Source organism: Xenopus laevis, chromosome 3L (genome assembly GCF_017654675.1).
Source record: "Xenopus laevis strain J_2021 chromosome 3L, Xenopus_laevis_v10.1, whole genome shotgun sequence".
Classification (NCBI taxonomy): Eukaryota; Metazoa; Chordata; class Amphibia; order Anura; family Pipidae; genus Xenopus; species Xenopus laevis.
The window spans coordinates 59,111,131-59,132,116 of NC_054375.1; the positions used below are offsets into that span (position 1 = coordinate 59,111,131).

A 20,986-nucleotide genomic window follows, 5' to 3' on the forward strand; every position below is an offset into this window, starting at 1 on the left:
GCCCCGGGCGTGAGCATGCTCAGTTTACTTCTCTTCCCCCCCCATCTCTGCTGTAATCTGAGCCCAGAGCTATAAGTGAGCAGGGAGAGACTCAGGCAGGAAGTGATGTCACACCAAGCTAATACTGCAGCTGCTATCCTAAACAAACAGAGAACTTCTAGAGCTTTTTACTCAGGTATGGTAAAACATTTTACAGAAAAAATATAGCATTCTTGCTTGCACTATTGCAGCTAATCATTTGGCAATAAAATGCCTCCATAGCTTTCCTTCTCCTTTAAACCCCAAAATCACCCTCACAGAGTTTAAGGAGATATAAACCTCCCTGAGCAGTATTGATCCACCCAAATGTTACTGTACCTTAAGTGTAGAATATAGCATGGTGGTGAAATTTTTGTTCTCGCCCACTTTGTACCCACAAACAACATTCACAATTAACAACTGGTTTGAATGGCAGCATCAGGAGTAAAATTGCACTAGGTGCACCAGCATATTATGACAGGCACACAAGGGCTGTCATTAGAAATCACTGGGCCCCATACAACAAAAATGTTGGGGCCCCACCCACCACTGCAGGCCCTACCCACTACCACAGGCCCCACCCTAGAGACCCCACACAACAAAAAGCCACACAAACATGGGCGCTAAAAACCCACTGGTGGCCAGGATCCCCCCAACTAGTAAAGAAAAATTGGTGTCAAGGGCCCCCACAAAAGTTTAAAAAAACTTCACTGGTGGCCAGCCTCCCCCACAAGGTATAAAAAAAAACATCGGTAGTCAAGGGGCCCCATAGAAAATAGAATATTTTAAAGAAACATTGGTGGGCAGGGGCCTATAGAATATTAAAATATTACATTGGTGGCCAGGGGTTAAATAAAAAAACATACTGGTGTTCAGTGGAACTTATCTTAGGTTCTTCTTCCTTGTCCTCGGTTTCCATGGCTTCGGGTCTTTTTGCGGCTTACGAACTTCAACTTTGGGTCTTTTTGTGTCTTCGGGTGTTTTCACAGCTTCAGCTCTGTTTGCGGCTTCGGGTCTTTGGATCTTCGGAACTCTAGGTCTTCAAGACTTCAGGTCTTTGGCACTTCGGGTCTTTGGGACTTCATCGGTTTGGGACTTTGGAGCTTCCCTTCAGCTCTCTCAAGGAAGGCCCAGCTAATTCAAAAAGTGCAGCACAGCCGGGCCCCTTTAGGCCCGGGCATGATACTATTGTACCCTCTGTGCCCCCCTGTTGGTGGTCCTGGGCACACTATGGCAACCACATTTCATGAAATATTACAGTGACCAGCAATTCATGGTACAGGCTGCCCCCAAGTATTTTATGACCCCAAGACATGTTATGAACCCTTACATTTCATGACAAGCTGTGGCCCCAAAGCATTTTATAAGATGCTGTGGCCTTCAAGGTTTATATGACATCGTGGCAGCCACCACTCCAAACCCTGCACACACATTATCATTGCTCACCAGACTGCTGTGGGTGTGCTTTATATAATGTATATATATATATATATATATATATATATATATATATATATATATATATATATATATATATATATATATATATATATATATATTGACATAGTCTCATCTTGTGATCCAAGCCGACCTGAGAGGGGGGCAACCGACACTGTGGAAACAAGTAAACAGGGTTTGTGTCATAGGGAGTGAAAATCAGGACTGTCATGGGAAAAGTAGGACAGCTGAGAGGTAATGCTGTACTACAGTTACCAGCATTCTTCAGCATATTATCAAAGGCTAAAGCATTATGGGAAATGTAGTGATGTATTCTTACAGCACCAATGTACAATATAACTATTTCTGAGTCCTCTTGAGCCCGCTGCATGAATGAAACAAAAAATGCCTGCTCAAATTACACGACTCCAGGGTTGGACTGTCTGGGCCAAGGGGACACTGGGAAAAAATCTGGTGGCCCACAGGCTCACGTGGCCAGCCCAGAACCACTCCCTCCTTGAAACACTGCTGATAGCTCTACCTCCCTCCGTGGCCCTGGTCACTGTCGCATGAAGCAATAGGTAAGCATGGGAGGCCAGAGGGGGCTTTGCAGCTGGGGTGCCTGGGCCCCTAAGCAGCAGTCCCCCCCCCCCCAGTACAACGCTGATTGGATCCATGTTCTTGGTTCATATGACTCCTAAGGCACCGAATAATTTTTCCCAGCTCTGAACACCTACACAAGTGTTACATCTGCCCTTTTGAAATTTGATGACAGTGTAATGTTGGCAAGTAAAAATTGTATGGTAATCTCATCACATTGGATAACAAGGAAATAACTGAATCAGTGTCAGTAGGAATGATTCTCAAAGCTGAATCCTCTTACAGGCACAGCAAATTGACCTGAAAATAATGCTATGAATTTATGATTTTAGCCAAGCAAAGAGAATGGAACTGTTTAAAACTGAAGTTGAAAGAATGCAAACTGTAGCAGCATACCCACCATGGGGGGAGTACAGCCCAAGTCACCTCCAGCTAGGACAATGGGCACCACTTCATATTTGTTCTATTCCTTTCATAGCCTTCTGATTGGTCCTAAGGGGGCACACTGACTGGTTGGAGGCAATAAAAAATATTTCATTTAGCTACTATTATCCTCGCTGAGAATAAACAGGGAAAAACTGAAGACTGAAAAATTTCAGGAGACAACCCTAATGGCAATGGTTTACGCTGGCCATAGACGTGCAGATTTACCTGCAAATATGGGACAAACGAACAGACGTCCCCATCTCCTTCAGTTTACATAAAGTAGTAAAATAATAGATCAGACGATGTTCTGCCGTGACAGCAATCGTACTATGTCTAGTGGTGGGCGAATAAATTCGCCTGGCATGAACTCGCGGCTAATTTCCACATTTCTCCCGCGAAAATTAGTCGGTGAAAATTCGCCATTGTCAATCTTAGTGAAAAGTTCTAATTGCTCGATTTTTCCGTGAAAATGTTCTAATTGCTAGATTTTTTGGTGAAAACATTGGAATTGCACAATTTTTTTAGTAAAACTGTTCAAATTGCATGATTTTTTCGTGAAAACATACATGCAGAGATATTATCGGCAGCCAACAGAAATCCAAATGACTGATCTCCATGGGACGAAAAATGTCAGGACTCTCCACACACAGTCCGAAAATTGTACGAATCGAGGATTCGCACGATCAGATCTTTGCATCTATGGCCAGCTTAAGATTTAAAACCCATTATTAAATTTACACTACTGCTTGTGACAAATCTCCTGCAAATGCCACCCCTTCTCTAAAATTTGAAATGTAACAAGTAGTTTGCATTGCTCACTGAGATTCAGCTTAAAGGGTTATTCACCTTCCAACTTTTAGTTCAGTTCAGTTGTTTCAGATTGTTCACCAGAATAAAGACTTTTTTCAGTTACTCTGTATTATGATTTTGTGACCGTTTTTCTAATACTGAAGTTTAAACTTTTATTTTTCAGCTTTTTATGTCTTTCTAAAGCAGCTCTGGGAAGGGGTGACTATGTAAACTCCTCTAAATGATACATTAGTTGATACATTTTAAATGACTTGATACATTTCATATATTTCTCCCTGCTGAGCAGAATCCCTGAGTTTCATTTAAGGCAGCTGTTAGAATTGATACAATAGTTGCTAATGCTCCAGAGATGCTGTTGAGAAATGTATTGATTAATGTAGGAAATTGTAACAGTTCAGAATCTGCAACTGGATCACTGAGTTGCCAAAATGAAACAACAGAGACAGGAACATTAAACTTTGAAATACAATTTAGGAAAATTTGTAAAAAATACAAAGTAATCAAAAAAATTTCTATAGAACATTCTGAAAACAACTGAACTAGAAAGAAAATGTTGGTGAACAACCACTTTAATCACAGGAAAATGCAAAGAAACTCCCATTAGCAGATGCCCTATGCAGTGGAAACTGATTAATGAGAAATAAGACACTGATTTGAACTATGGAATGATGGGATAACAGCACAGGCATTATACGCAGAAGGATGTGTCTTTCGATGTGGCAAACAAATTGATCTATGCTTTTCAAGTCAGATTATCTTGGAAAAGGAAATTCCACAAAGAAGAGGAAAGAAAATCACTTTTCCATTACCATGGAAAAGTACCACTTTAAGCATGAGAACAAGAATGAATGTAGGAGTAGAATGTGTATTTTACATAGATATCCAGTAATAATCCCTGTGATCATAGAAAATATAATGCATCTAGTAAATGCAGTTTGTAGATGTAATTGTTATTTAAATGGAAATATGTTTCAGCCATATTGATATTCTTTGCACTTTTACATCTGACTCCTGAAACAATGCAGCAGTCAGAACAAGAGCACAGGAGAAGATAAACAAGTACTGGTTCAATTGCATTTGCAAATCACTGTGAAAATGATCAAAAACATTTAAATAATGGCTATTGGATAGATGCTTTAAATCACATATTCTTTTATGATATATTCTGATTAACCCCTAATAACTGCTGCTAACGCAGGGGTTAATCATTTTATATATACCATATGAATGAGCAACAATTGTGCAGTTATGGTGTCTTTGCAAAGCAGTTATTGTGTCTTCACTAAGCCATATATTTACCTTTATATGTTCGAGATCACGGGGCATTAAGTTCTACAAAAAGACATGCACATATTTATCAGAAGCTGATGTACCAGAGTAGACAGAAAGGTATGTCCTCCTGGCCAGAGCTGGATCCTGCCATATGACATTGACACACATAGAGTGTGAAAGAGTTAATTTAACAGGACTGTATTTGGTTTGTTCTGATGCATATTAATAACCCAGGGTGAAATGTAACAGGATCTGCTCTGACAGGGAATAAAGTAAGTCTCAAACATGATGAAAGATGACAACAAGGCCAACTGGGAAAAGAAACTGAATTCCTTCTTTCAAACCTTTCTGATTAATGTTATGGTCTTTATGGGGTGATGTTACCCTGTGCCTTAAAGGGGAAGTAAACCCTAAAAATGAATATGGCTAAAAATGCCATATTTTACTTATTGCACCAGCCTAAAGTTTCAGCTTGTCAATAGCAGCAATGATCCAGGACTTTTAAACTTGTCACCATCTTGGAAAGTGTCAGCGACATTCACATGCTCAGTGGGCTCTGAGCAGCTCTTGAGAAGCTAAGCTTAGGGGGTCATAACACATTAACAAGCAGAAAATGAGGCTGGACTATAATTTAAGCTGATGCTAAAATATTATGATTATTAGATTCTCGTGCTAGTTGCACTGGTTTCTGTGATGTCATGTAGTAATTATCTGTAGTAAATACTAATCAGCCTTATATTGTGACATTTCTATTCTACGTGTACTGTATATTGTGAGTGGGTCCCTAAGCTCAGTAAGTGACAGCAGCACAGAGCATGTGCAGTGAATCAGCAGAAAAGAAGATGGGGAGCTACTGGGGCATTTTTACGGACACAGACCTTTACTACTAAAAGGCTTTGGTTGCCTTGGGCTTGTACAGAAGTGCAAAACATAATGTACAACATGTCTAGCCTACTTCTTTACTTAAGCTTTATTTCTCCTTTAACCAATTCGGCCTTAAATATATTATTTGATATACATTAAAAATGCAGCATCAGTAACTCACTGGCTCCATTCAAAGTCCTGCAGGTACTGGTCACTATATGCACAGTTGCTGGCAAAGAGACCCCTTTAGCCCTTTAAATTGAGTGAGCATGTCTTTGATAAGACCATGATTAAAGGGGTTTTTCATCTTTATATTAACTTTAAGTATGATGTAGAGAGTGGGATTCTGATATTTTGCAATTGTTTTTTAGTTATTCAGCTCTCCTGTTTGCAGTCTTGACAATCTGGTAGCTAGGGTCCAAACGACCCTAGCAACCATACACTGATTTAAATAAGAGACTGGAATATGAATAGAAAGAGGAGTGATAAAATGTAGCAATAACAAAACATCTGTAGCCTTACAGAGTATTTATTTTTAAAAGGAGTTAGCAGGGTCGGCCTGGGGGGCCCCGCCCCCCCTACCATGATGCGCTCAGTGCGCCTGCTTGAAAGTCGCCACTCGGCGCTCCGTATGATGGCGCTGTGCAGCACCTAAAGAAATCTTTTTTGTTTTAACAAACTGGATGGGAGAGGGGTCTGGCCCAGCGGGGGCCCATTAAGGGTCGGGCCCACCGGGTTTTTTCCCGGTTTCCCACCGGGCCAGTCCGACACCGGGAGTTAGTGATCCCCATTTGAAAGCTAGAAAGAGTAAGCAGAAGAAGGCAATTAATTCAAAAACAATTTAAAAAAATGAAGATTGAAAAGTTGCTTAGAATTGGCCATTCTTTAAAATAATAAAAGTAAACTTTCCCTTTAAAATGAATATTTTCCTCCATCCCACTTTACATAGACGGGGGAGGTCATGCACATGAAATATATATTTTCTATGTTAGAACATTTCTAACATAATGATAAGGAACTTCTCAAACAAGGTAAGACAATATATATGATATTGCAGAGCTAAGTCACGTTAATGGCAGATTTTCTGCTCTGCAGTTTTGCTTCATCTCTGAAGCAAAACACGCCGGTTTTTCAGATCACTATCCGTGACCATTTTTCTGTGCACCAACTACACACCACCCCATAAAACATTAGTTCTATTTTGCCAAATGTGTCTGTACCTGAACAACAAACACAGGGAAATAAACATGATTATAAATAAGGTTTTACAGGAGTTAGTGTTTGTTCCTATCACTGTGGGTGCAGAGCAGTAAAGCTTAATTACACCCATATCCATGCAATCTCACACAGTTAAGTGCAGTGAAGTGCTCAGAACAGCTCCCCTAAACACCCACATGGAGCATGTAAAGTGCAATTGCTCCCCCTCCCCACCCTGGAAAAAGTATATTTTGTTTTCCCACTGAATTTATTTTTCCTAGTAACATGATGTTGAAATTTCATTTGCAGTCCCCTTAGGGAAGAAAAGGAATCAGCTACAGGAAGGACTATATTCAGTGCCCCCTAACATCTATATGTACATACTCCTGGGAGCTGCAAGAATACCAATATGCCACCCATGTGCCAATGTGCTGCCAGACAATCATATATGTGTATCTGTATCCCCCATCTGTAAATACCAACAGGCTTTATTACTTGGAGGGGGGCTCTAATAAAGTTTGCCCTAGTCATGTAAGCAGTACAGACACAGCAGATAATAGTGTCTATGTATTATTCTAGGGCAGGGGTCCCCAACCTTTTTTTTATCCATGAGGCACATTCAAATGTAAAAATACTTGGGGAGCAACACAATCATGTTTGACATCCCTGGGGGTGACAAGTGATTGGCTATTTGGTAGCCCCTGTGTGGACTGGCAGCTTACAGAATGATCTGCTTGGCAATAGACTTGTTTTTTATGCAAATCTTGCCTCCAAGCCTGGAACTCAAAAATAAGCTCCTGCTTTGAGGCCACTGTGAGCAACATCCAATGGGTTGGTGGGCAGCAAAGCTCAGGCAATTGTAAGTTATGCATTAAGTGATCCCCCAACCAGTTGTTTGTGAGTAACATGTTGCTCTCCAACCCCTTGGATGTTGCTCCCAGTGGCCTCAAAGCAGGAGCTTATTTTTGAATTCCAGGCTTGGGGGCAAGTTTTGGTTGTTTAAAAACCAGGTGTACTGCCAAACAGAGACTCAATATCGGGTGATAGTCCACATAGGGGCTACCAAATGGCCAATCACAGCACTTATTTGGCACCCCTAGAACATTTTTCATGCTTGTGTTGCTCCCCAACTCCTTTTACTTCTGAATGTTGCTCACGGCTTCAAAAGGTTGGGGATCCCTGCATTAAAGAAATGATCTCTAACCAGTAGCTCGTGAGCAACATGTTGCTACCCAACCCCTTGGATGTTGCTCCCAGTGGCCTCAAAGCAGGTGATTATTTTTGAATTCCTGGCTTGGAGGCAAGTTTTAATCATAAACTCTGGTGGTATCAAAAAAAAATCCAAATTATTATTTGGCAATTACAAAAGTGTTTGCAATGAAATTAGCATACATTACAATAATATACATACCACCCAAAGTTTTTTGTATTAGGCGGAAGGAAAGCAACAAGGAGTGGATATACTTGCCACCAATGAGAATAAGCCCAACGTTTTGGCACAGATGCCTTTGTCAAAGGGAATCCCCTTTTTTGATACCGCCAGAGTTTATGATTGAATTGTGATTGAATTTTTTCTTTCAGTGTGCAAACCTTTTTACAAGTGACTATTTGGTTACTCTAGGTAGGGGTAACCTTAGGTTTATTTGCACCTCTATATGAATACTTTGCTGAAAATGTAATTGATTGGTGTTCCCTCTGTTTATCCATATTTTTGGAGGCAAATTTTGGTTGTATAAAAACTAGGGATGCGCCGAATCCACTATTTTGGATTCGGCTGAACCCCCGAATCCTTCGCGAAAGATGCGGCAGAATTACCGAAACGAATCCGAATCCTAATTTGCGTATTCAAATTAGGGGTGGGAAGGGGAAAACAGTTTTTACTTCTTTGTTTTGTGACAAAAAGTCACGCAATTTCCCTCCCCACCCCTAGTTTGCATATGCTTGGATGATTTTTTGGACAGACATAATTCGGCTGAATCCTGCTGAAAAAGGCAGAATCCTGGCTGAAACCCGAACTGAATCCTGGATTTGGTGCATTCCTAATAAAAACCAGATGTATTGCCAAATAGAGCCTCCTGTAGGCTGTCAGTCCTCATAGGGGCCACCAAATAGCCAATCACAGCCCTAATTTGGCACCCCCAGGAACTTTTTGCATGTTTGCGTTGCTCCTCAGCTTTTTTTACATATGAATGTGGCTCCCTGGTAAGAACAGGTTGAGGACCCCCCTGCATTAAAGGATATATCTGTGTGCCTGAAATTCCATGTGCAGTACTTAGTTGTTCTGAATGTCATTGGGATACACAGCACATGTCTTTAGTGCTAATATTGTGATTGCATCTGTAAGAGTGCAGCTCTAGGGATGAATGTCCAAGTAAAAGCAATGAGGGGGAATGGGCAGCTGATTGTATGAATGAAGCAATCGAAGAGTCGCAGTCTGTACAGCTTGTGCTTATGTGAAGCCACATTCCTGGCTGGACAGACAGCGCTGTTCATACACATGACCCATTTCTCTGCTGTTTATTGAATGTATGCGCCGGGGTATTGGGAGGGGAAAGGATAATGTATGAGGGTCCAGCCCCGTGTGGAGCAGGAAGAAGAGTAAGAAGTGGGCATGACGCCAGTGCGTGAGTCACATAAGAGTGTCAGCCCCCGAGTACAACAAGTACATCTGTGACTCCTCCGCGTCGGGCGCATTTGCAGCGCATTAGTACGAGGCGGCGGCTGCAGATTTAGTTTCATATGAAACAAGAGTGGAAGCGGCTATAGCGCTATGGATCTGGTCATTCATTTGTCCGAGGGCGATAACTTGTCAATGGGAGACACTGTCAGCGCTAACTCTTCCCAGTTTAACAACAGCAGCGGCAGGGTCCCAGGGAACCAGACGGGAGACCCGTACGTTCGCAACGAGGCGCTGGCCAAGCTCGAGATCGCTATTCTAGCCGTGATCTTCGTGGCGGCGGTGCTGGGCAACTGTAGCGTGCTGCTGGCGCTGTACAAGTCCAAAAAGAAAATGTCCCGGATGCACCTGTTTATCAAACACCTGAGCCTGGCCGATCTGGTGGTGGCGTTTTTCCAGGTGCTGCCCCAGCTGTGTTGGGACGTGACTTACCGCTTCTGGGGTCCCGATATCCTGTGCCGGATTGTGAAGCACCTGCAAGTGTTCGGGATGTTCGCCTCAGCCTATATGTTAGTGGTAATGACTGCCGACCGCTACATTGCTATCTGCCACCCGATGAAGACCCTGCAGCAGCCCAACAAGAGGTCCTACGTGATGATCCTCAGCGCCTGGCTCCTCAGCTTCCTCCTCAGCACCCCGCAGTACTTCATCTTCTGGCTCAGCCCAGTCAAGGAGGGCAGCGACGTGTATGACTGCTGGGCCAACTTCATCGAGCCGTGGGGTGCGAGGGCTTACGTCACGTGGATCACCGGCGGCATCTTCGTGGTGCCCGTCATCATCCTCATCACCTGCTACGGCTTCATCTGCTACAACATCTGGAGGAACATCCAGGGCAAGACCAAGCGGGAGGAGACGGAGGGGAGGAAGAGTCACAACGGGCTGTTGTCCACGTCGGTGAGCAGCGTGAAGACCATCTCCCGGGCCAAGATCAGGACGGTGAAAATGACCTCAGTCATAGTGACTGGCTATATCCTCTGCTGGGCGCCTTTCTTCACCGTGCAGATGTGGTCTGTGTGGGACCGGGACCTCGAATGGGCCGGTGAGTTCATGATCAAAACGTCCCGGCACTGTCTCCTTCATAGTTGTGCAAGTCAGACATTGATAGGGCCAGCAACTTTTTACTAATACTAATTCTATGTTAAATCCTGCAACCTGATTGGCTGTGTGTGTTCCCATATGAATGGAGCTGTTGCCCCTCATCCTAAACACATAATGATAGCAAAGCTGCATCATCTCATTAATCACCTTTAAAGTCATTTTTATTATGTTATAGAACAGCCAATTCTAAGCAACTTTTCAATTGGTTTTCATTGTTTTTTTTTTTTATAGTTTTATAGTTATTTGCCTTTTTTTTCTGACGCTTTGCAGCTTTCAGATGGTCGTCGCTGACTCCCTTCTAAAAAGAATAATGCTCTGTAAGGCTACAAATATTGTTTTTGTTACTTTTTATTACTGATCTTTCTATTCAGACTCTCTCCTATTCATATTCCAGTCTCTTCTTCAAATCAATGCATGGTTGCTAGGGTAATTTGGACCCTAGTTACCAGATTGCTTAGGATTCAAATTAAATAAAAAAGCTGAATAAAAACTCAAAAACCTTCAATGATAAAAAATGAAAACCAATTGGAAATTGTCTCAGAATATCACTCTCTACATCATACTAAACATTATCTCATAGGTGAACAACCCATTTAAGACAGCACTAAAAACAAGCTCCATGCCTGTACTTCATATTTTTTGGCAGAGACTGGTTCCAGGCAATGTACTAGTTGGATGAACCAAGATTTCATTCTTTTCTTTACAAGAAAACAATTGCAGTCATTTTGTCATGGGTGGGGGGGGGGTAATTTTGTAATTGTCTAGGGGGGATGGCGTAAAGCCTATTTTTTTGAATATCTCAAGTATATAAATAACAAAGGACTGGTCCAAAGACTTCATGAGAATAGCAGGTCAGTGTGCACCAGGCACAGAATAACCTAAGAGAATGGGGTCAGTATAGCAGGAAAATGTGAAAACATATTTTCAATCAGTGAAGTAATTTTAATTTAATACAGATCTGCTATCCAGAAAGCTCTGCCATAGACCCCATTTTACCCAAATAATCCAGATTTTTAAAAATGATTTCCCTTTTCTCCATATTAATGAAACAGTACCTACTAACCTTGTACTTGATCCCAACTAAGATATCATTAATCCTTATGAAAGGCAAAACCAGTCTATTTTTTTTAAATGATTTTTTAGTAGACTTAAGGTATGAAGATCCAATTTACGGAAAGAGCCATTATCTGGAAAACCACAGGTCCCAAGCATTCTGCATAACAGGTCCCGTACCTGTACATCATAAGCATTATTACTGTTGATTAGGAGATGTGAGCAACATGCACATTGCAAACTGTACTTTAGAGTAATTACATTTTAGGTTAGACGGTATTCTGAAATATAAACCATTACTGGTTTATGTAGTGAAGTTGTTGAACCAGAAACTGAAAATAAGGCTATTATAGATACAATAGAAGGGGGAGCTAGAAGGAACTCTTCTAGTTTGGACAGTAAAGTTCATAATGCCCATGTAAGTAGTTCTAGACTGCTAGGTGTGTATACTTGCAATTGCTGAACAACACCCAGCATACTGGGAGACTGTTTCATGAATTAAAATCTGGTACCACTGCACTTCAACTGAATTCTGACAATGTCCTTAAAGGGGCTGTTCACCTTTAAATTAACTTTTATTATAATGTTGATTGTGATATTATGAGACAATTTGCTATTGTTCTTTTTTTTTTTTAGCATGTGCAGGGTTTTCCTTTATTTAACTTATTGTTCAGCAGTTTGGAATTTCAGCAGCTATCTGGTTGCTAGGGTCCAAATTACCCTAGCAACCAAGCAGTTACTTGGGAACATTAATAGGAGCAGCCTGAATAGAAAGATAAGTCATACAATTTAATAATAACAACAAAACTGTAGCCTCAAAGAACAGTAGTTTTGTTGTTTACTGGTTCAGTGACCCCCATTTTATAGTTGGAAAGAGTTGGAAGAAGAAGCCAAATTATAATAATAATAATAGTAATGATATTTCAAAAACTATAACAAATAAACAATGCAAATCAACTGAAAAGTTGCCAATTACTTGCCCATTCTATACATACTAACTTAAGGTGAACTAGGAGACCCATTTCCAATCAAACTGCTATGTCACATACTGTATCTGTACATAACATGACATAAGAGATAATATATGGGCTTTAGTATTCATATGTTATGTGAATTGCTTTCTTACACGGATACTGCTATAAATAAGGGTCTTATTCAATGGAAGGGGAGTGGATGTAGCAGGGGCACAAACACAGTCATACTATCCATCTGTGTGTCAGATACAGACAGTGTCGCTACAGTCCAGCCACTCTGCCCTGAAAAGACTCCTTTAACGTGTATCCAGTGTACTGGGTGTGTGCCTGCACTCTAAAAACATGGCCACAAATGCATGTGCATACATACCACCCCTTATGTACACAATTATAATTGACATGCGATCCATAAACAGACAAATTAGACAAAATTGGCAAATTGTACACTATTTTTCACGTCCCTTCTACAGTATATCTTATCTTATACAATTGCATCCTACTGTCGACACAAATTAAGAGAGAGGCTCCTTTCAATATAAGGTACTGGTTAGAGCTCAGACTAGGAAAATAACCCAACAAAATGTTACTCGAGCAAATCATGAAGTCACCAACATCGTGTTATTAGACTGTAATTTCCTTACACAAGATTTGTAGGTTTTCATTTTTTATTATTTAGGGGTTTTGAGTTATGTAGCTTTTTATTCAGCAACTCTCCACTTTGCAATTCCAGCAATCTGGTTGCTAGGGTCCAAATTAAACTAGCAACTGATTTGAAACAGATACTAGGATATGAATAGGAGAGGACCTCAATAGAAAGATGAGTAGCAAAAAGTAGCAATAACATTGCATTTGTAACGTTACAGATCATTTGTTTTTAGATGAAAGCTGGAAAGAGTCAGAAGAAGACAAATAATGTAAAAACGATAAAAAAAAATAAGTAATGACAACCAGTTGAAAAGTTACTTACAATTAGCCATTCTATAACATACTAAAAATTAACTTAAAGGTGAACCACCCCTTTAAAGTACCCTTGCCTCAATCCATTGTACAAAATATGGCATGTGAATAACAAGTTGTACTGAATAATTCAAGACCACATAAGGGCTGATACAATTAAACAGAAAATAATTCAGGTGACGTGATGTGTTTGATCTTCTCTAGATTCAGAAAACATTGTCTTCACCGTGACAGCGCTCTTGGCCTCTCTGAACAGTTGCTGCAACCCTTGGATATACATGTTCTTCAGCGGGCATCTCCTGCAAGATTTCATACACAGCTTGCCCTGCTTTCAAAAAATCAAGCAAACTCTCACCAAGGAGGATTCTGACAGCAGCACCCGCAGGCAAACCTCATTCACCAGGATCCAGACGAGAAGTCCAACCAACAGCACAGATACCCTGAAGGAATCCCCCAGATCCAGCAAGTCTATCAAATTCTTGCCCATCCAAACCTGAACTTGTCACCCATAAAGCAAGATGCATTTTTAAAAAAAAGCACGACTGCCACATACTGTACTATCAAAACAAGGATAGAACACCCATGGCTATCCATATGCTTCTGTACTTCAATTTCCAGCATTCCCCACCAGAAAATAGAAATCCTGTAGTTTAGAAGCAGATGGGGGCCTGAGATGCACAATCTATCATCGAAAGCATTATGTTGTGCACAGACTTTAGTGAATTTGTAAATGAGTGATGTGTGGTTTATAACAGGGATGTTCACCACATGGTCCTAAAACTAATTTTTAGCAGAGAGTTGAAGGCCACAATTTGGCCAGCCCTGTTTCTAAACTTAAAAAAATTCTATTCATACTGAATATTTCAAATATTCTGTACAAAGCTACAAAGTTCATACGGTTTCTGTTAGTGTCTGGTTTAGAAACAATAAATATAATGGGAGTGCAACCTCAGGTAATGACATTATTGTTTCCATGTCCAGCCCTCTAGCTCAGCTGGTAGGAAGATGCTTGGAGCTGTTACTTTGCTAGGATTATCGATATTTCCCATGAGGTATGGATACTAAAACTATACATTCTGTTGTTTTGCATTTCCTGGTATACTGGCTATAATATTTCAGTGAACCAGACTGAGATGTATTATATCTGTTGCCAGAGATAGAGGGAAAAGTGTCCCTACACAGGCATAACATGTTTATCCTTTATCCCTACTGTGGCCTTATGAGGTAGGCATGAATAAATAATATAATGTCAGAGAAAAATGTATGAAATGTATGGAACTGATGCCTAATGTGTTTTGGGAACACCCCTTAAAGTGGACCTGTCACCTACACATAAAAAGCTGTCTAATGAAAGTCCTTTGCAAATTAAACATGGATCCTAAATTCTTTTTGTCATTAAAACATCCATACCTGTTATAAAGGGTTTTTATATTTAAGCTGTCAATCAAACATTACCTACCCCATCTCTATTCCTGAGGCATAGAGGTGGGGCAGTCAATTACTTTCACTTTCCGTTCAGCATTTCCTACATGTCGCTGCACTCCTCACATTCCCCCTTCCCTCCTCACACTCTATAATTGTGTAGGGCACTACGCATGGGCATTAGGTCCCCCATTCTGGTGCAAACACACGATTTCAGGGTATATTTAATTGCCTGTATGCTGTGATTGAGTAATCCCAAGACTGAAGGAAACAAAATTTAAATAATAAATATAGTGTAAGTAAAGTTTATTTTACTCGACTAACACGATAGAGAAGAATTTGTAATTATTTCTTAGGGTAACAGGTCCCCTTTAATCATAGGATCAATAAAGATTCAATATTTGAATACTTTATCAGTACCTAAATATCTAAATACTGCAGCTTGTTATCCAAGTCAGTTTCATAAGATTCCCATTATCCAATTGTAGAGAGAAATATAAAAGAAATAGGAAAGCATGGGGAATAAGATAATTTATATATGGGATGGAAACAATGGGATGTGTCTAGCTATCTGCTGCCTGTTCCCTTGGATTTGCATTTATTTTGCACTCGATTTATTTATATAGCCTCAGTTTTATCCTGACAGCTAATTCCGTGAAATGTGGTTAGTAGGACAATAACATCAGTATGTAGAGGGATGGCTGCTTTGGTATAACAAGTGTGTGCTCTTATTACAGTTACATTACACAAGTTACCATCTTATTTAGTGTAAAAAAGTAACTTTTAAGGGAAATCATTACTTTTGTGTTGTGATTATATGCCTTTATATTATTTAGAGATTTTTAGTCTTTATTTTTTATATATAGTGTAACCCAAACCAAAGCAAATTAATTATATTTTCTCACAGAGTCTACATGTTACCCTTGGTGAGGCATGGAAAGTTTCCAATGAAATCAATCTGCACCGAATTTTTTTACTCCCCTATACCAGGCTAAAGTAACAATGGAGTGTTTTAATAACAAGGTGAACATCCTGCAATGGTGTCAGTATCTCTTTAACGTGACCCTTATGGTCAGCTTAATAAAACATATAACCACACAAATAGCATTCTATAAAATTCATAGGCACCAATTGATTCTTTAAAATGTATGCATTACTGAGGATATAGGTGTGGAGGTTACTGTACATAACCCTATATAGAAAAACGAAAGTGCTAGAGTGTGACAGTAACACACAACAGAACAAATATGAATTGTGCATGCCGTGCATTTGTCACGGAGCTCAGTCAGGGATTTTCAATCTGTGACTCTTCAACTGTTACTGAGCTGCAGCTAACAAGAATCCCTTGACATCTAACTGCTGCCAGGGGACACAGAGGATCCCGGCCTTGTATGTGTATAACCTTTTTCAGAGAATGGGAAACGTTCCCTGCAGAAATTCCCAAGAACTAATATAAACCAATAACTTAATTAAAGCTGAGGACCATTTTAGTGAACCGTGTGAAAGAAATTGTTGTATGGCATGTGATACAGTTGACTTTCAGTGCCCTATGTATTTCTGGACCTTTAATTTTCTTTAATACAGTTTCTTGCAGTTCTATATTGTGTGCTATATGCCTGTGTATTCTGTGAATAATTTATCTTGCAATATCATCAAAACATTTGCTTTCTTGTTCGGGTATTTGATTATTGTTTTTATAACATTTATCCTTTTCTTACAATAAAGGTGGCCATACACAATTTGTACAATATGCCACAAATTAGAACCCCCCTCCCCTGCCCAAACTAATGGATACCGCGGACCATACATGTGTATGGTCACCTTTCTAATTGACCAAACTGCCTGACCAAATCTGAGCATATATGGCCACTATCCAGACTAGAGATGTGCCTAGTCTGAAACTTTCTAGCCAGGCGAGTTTGGACCAACTTCTGTGCTCCATTGGGTCATGGGCAGGTTCGGGTTGAGCCCTCTCTGTCCACAACCTTATTGTGCCTCTTTTTATAAGCACTATCTGGACCGCTCCCTTTCTTGACATCAATTCAGCATGATCCAGCAGTTGGCTCAGTTCTAATCAACAATATTCAGTATTCTCATTGTAGATCCCCTGTAGTGCAGCACTGAATGACCCAATTCAATGACACTTCTACTGATTTATTAGAAAAGGAGCTCTGGGATAATAGACAAGTCACTGATATGGAAATTTCTCTCTTCTTTACTAATAAATACTATGTTTATGACAGTTTGAAATGGATTGTACATTACTTTCATATAAACAAGAGCACAATTTATATAAGTCATGTGTTGCTTTCTGCATTATTCTTCATTTTAAAGCATTCCATTGCTATCAGTGCCCATTTCCCAGAACTCTAATTAACGCCATCATAAATTGTTTACACGTGGCGCCATTTCATGAAGGATGGGTGACGTTTCTTTTTAATGATTTTTATTTGCCTTTTTTAACTTTTACAGATTAAACTGCAGTTAATGACAATAGCTTAATAATCATCTGGAGAATATGGAATAGGAAATAAAATAAAGAAGGAGAAAGTAAAGAATGGCCTCTGTTTTCTGGGCAGTGGGGCCGAAAAGAAAGAGAAGCATGGTATGAACAATAGGTTTATTCAACAATTTACATTATTTACAGTATTAACAATATAAGGCGAAACAATAAATGTAATTTGACGATACCTGTGAGGTCCCTTTAATACAAAAAGAAAAGTCATTTTAATGGCCTGCAGCTGTGGGAGATTGTGACACTCTAAGGACCTTAAAAATGGGGAGAGAAGTATTGGCACTGGCAGTTCTGTAAATGATGACAATTATGGCTAAGGTGTGCTTAGAGTGAAAGAGTAGATGGGTGACATTTTAGGTTGGGTAGCTTAACAGTAGAAGACTTTCCATTGTACAACTTATAGCTAGCTACAATATATATGAATAGATAGAAGTTGGCCTCTTTCTGCAAAGGCTAAACCTGCCAAACTTTTCACTATTTCTCACCTATGTGCCACTCGGAAGGAATTGCTAATGTTTACAACTTTAGTCTACTTATCAGTGTTGCCATTGCCTATTAATAACACTTCAGGTAAAAGTAGTCCAATATTATTGAAACTTCATTTCTATAGCATTTCAACAAATTGGCAAAAAGTATTGATGGGTGGGAAAATACTGATGAATTATTCTTTCATTTTGCCAAAGATATGTTTTTTTTATCCGTCGGTAAAAAAGAAATACAATCCCTGATCAGAGATGTTTTCCTGACAGTTTAATAATTATATTAGCCAGACTCCAAAACAGAGTTTTTATTAGTTGCTTAGATTTTGCCGTAGAGGTTTATATACTAAAAAAGGTGAGCTTGTGGTGTTTTTTAACCTCTCTTGCCCAGTTTCAGAAAAGTATTTCATTTTTATGTTCTTGTAAAAAGCACAGTTGTTTTCTCAGTGCTATGCAAATGCCGTAGATAAGATTCCTGTCTCGTGACCTCTCTCTCATACAAATGTTTGATCAAACAGAATCAGTTTTAGGGTGGGTCAGAAAGGGGAATTAGCCCTGGGTCCTCACCATCACATGCCCGCCCCTATTTAAGGGGCAGAAATGTAGACACAGCATATACAAAATATATATTTTTCATTTGGCTCCCACAAAACCATGCCATTAAAAAGATAGTTATCTCTTCTTTGAAATTAATCATGTGCAGTGTGATATCAAACCAAGGGTTCCAACTGTTCCTCCGGGGTGTCCAGCCTGCGGCCCTGCAGATGCTGTGATTTGCTCATCCCCTTATTTATGTATTTTTTTTTTCCAATCACAAGAGAACCACCGCCTTCTTGGATTGGCCCGGACCCTATACCCTATCTTCTGCCTTTTGTTTGAAATATATATATATATTAAATTATTTTTTATAAACTCCATCCACTAACCTCATATGTTTGTCACAAAATCGTGTTTATTTTCATTTTTCTTTATTTATATATTTACAATGTAGATGCATCTTTCGAAACATGTTCTGTGTTTTCCACAATGCCTGCAGTATAAGGTATCACTCTTAATGCTATTCAAAAATGTATTACATTAAAGAATATATGGTTTGCATTAAAGACATTTCACTTTTCTGAATCGTGTGACTCAATAAGGATTTATCCAGTGAAACTATAGTGTGTGCACTTTAAATATATCTACTTCATTTCTTTATATATCTAATATATATTTGTGAGTAATTAAATGATTATTTAGAATGCAAATCAGTATTTGTGGTTTACTTAAATAAACACCATCTTATGTTGTGCATGTTCAAAATGCTTGGGTGCATGGAAGACAAGCTTGATATCTGCACATAGGGGACTTTCCAACAATAGTTGAACAAAAACTCTATGGCAAAAAAAAGGCAAGACTGATGAGTCTCGATGAAATTAGATAAAATTATGATGATTAAAGAGTACAGGGACATACTGCTAAAGTTCCAGGTCAGAAACAGTCCGTGGAGTATCAGCTTTTATGGTTACTCAGGGACACCACCCAGGGACCAAAACCCTTTTGTAACACCTCTGAGTACATATTGACATCATTTACAAACCATGTTACAAACCATGCAGCATTTTCCGTATAGACCTATACATTTGTGACCACCAGGCAAAGCCTCTGGCAGCACAATGATAGGTCACACCAGCATAAGACATAATTACTAATTACACACATGACAGGAGATCAGAATAGGAAATCAGCAGGGTAGATGGGTGGCTTCCAGGGTGGATGTGGGTCAACTGGTAAGTAAGGTAAGCCTTTTGTACTGTATATAAGCCATCTAGAAAAGCTACATTTCACAAGCATTAACACAAGCAGAGATTAAATATTATGAAAGCCATAATTATTCAACACAGGGCTCTAATTCCACAGAAAAAACATTTCTTAACAAATACTGGACTAAAGTAAACATTAACATGTAAGCAAACCCTTTTTGGCTCTGCATGTTTTTTTTATTCTTTTTGTTTTTGTGCTTTCTTGAAGGATATACATAACTATTCCACCCATTCATCTTGCCTTTTTATGTGTCACATTTTAAATAATGTGCTTTCAGCTGAAAATGATAACCATAGACAAGCTGTCCTTTTACCTACCAGGGGGCAAGTATGCTTGTCAGCATATAAGTAAGCTTCAGGCCAGCCTTATGCACTGTGACATGTTTATTGTGATCACGATAAGGTTCAATTAATTAACCATTAACAAGATTCAAAAGCTTATGTTCCAAATGTTTCCAGATTTCCAACTCCTCCATAAAATTGTAGCGTAAATGTAAGGTTTCTTTTCCTTCATTTATCAAAAACTGCTTCTTGTAATATTTGCTATGGGGCTGTACATCGTAATAATTCCTTAAAGTAGCAAAAGGTGACACCCTAGAACCAATGTTTTAACTGATAACACAAGATCCTCCAATAAAAACCTTGTCTGTTTACACTTTTCGAGAATACTAAACTAACAACAGACTACAAGGTTCACTTTTTTAAAGGAGAAGGATAGTATTTGGGGATGCCATCATTTACAAACACAGATGGTGGCTCATGCAATTTTGCATATATTGTGGGTAAAAATTGCCTGGTGTATTGTGTACAGTTTTTCACTTAGCAAATCGTACTTACCTTAAAGGAGAAGGAAAGTCTTTTTTACTTGGGGGTGCCAAAATGTAGGCACCCCAAGCGATTGTATTTACTTACCTGATACCGCAGGCCAGTGTTCCAATCAGCAGAAAACTGCCCTGGTCTGGGCTTCTTCGAGTGAACACCACGGAATGATCCCAGGGCAGACACATGTGCAGAAGAGTAAAATAGCTAGCAGGGCTCACTGGCTAAACCCCGGGCCGGTGAAGTCTTCTGCTGACAGAAGCACAAGCCGGAGGTGTCAGGTAAGTAAATACAATCACTGGGGGATGCCCAATCTAAACTAGGGATTCACCAAATCCAGAAATCGTCTTGGGATTCTGCCAGGATTCTCTCTTTTTCATCAGGATTCGGATTCGGGTGAATACTTGTGCCTGGCCAAACCAAATCCAAATCACGTGAATTTTCGTCACAAAACAAGGAAGTAAAAATGTTTTCCCAACCTTTTTCTTTCGTGCTCCTAATTTGCAAATGCAAATTACGATTCAAATTTGGTTCAGTATTGGCCGAATCTTTCACAAAGGATTTGG

At 39.6% G+C, this 20,986-nt stretch overlaps 1 protein-coding gene across 1 annotated transcript; it reads left to right on the forward strand.

The window, feature by feature from the left end:
• Positions 1-9,066: 9,066 nt before the first annotated feature.
• On the forward strand, positions 9,067-17,105 carry avpr1a.L (arginine vasopressin receptor 1A L homeolog). The gene is made up of 2 exons (XM_018252365.2): positions 9,067-10,340; positions 13,588-17,105. Exons 1-2 carry the CDS (start codon positions 9,395-9,397, stop codon positions 13,878-13,880), a joined length of 1,239 nt encoding a protein of 412 aa, XP_018107854.1. The 5' UTR covers positions 9,067-9,394; the 3' UTR covers positions 13,881-17,105.
• The last annotated feature ends 3,881 nt before the right edge of the window (positions 17,106-20,986 follow it).

Excerpts from the sequence above, each read along its gene's own strand:
- avpr1a.L (XM_018252365.2), top strand. The coding sequence starts at position 9,395 with ATGGATCTGGTCATTCATTTGTCCGAGGGCGATAACTTGTCAATGGGA. Across the intron at positions 10,341-13,587 it reads CCGGGACCTCGAATGGGCCG|ATTCAGAAAACATTGTCTTC; the intron begins GTGAGTTCATGA and ends GATCTTCTCTAG.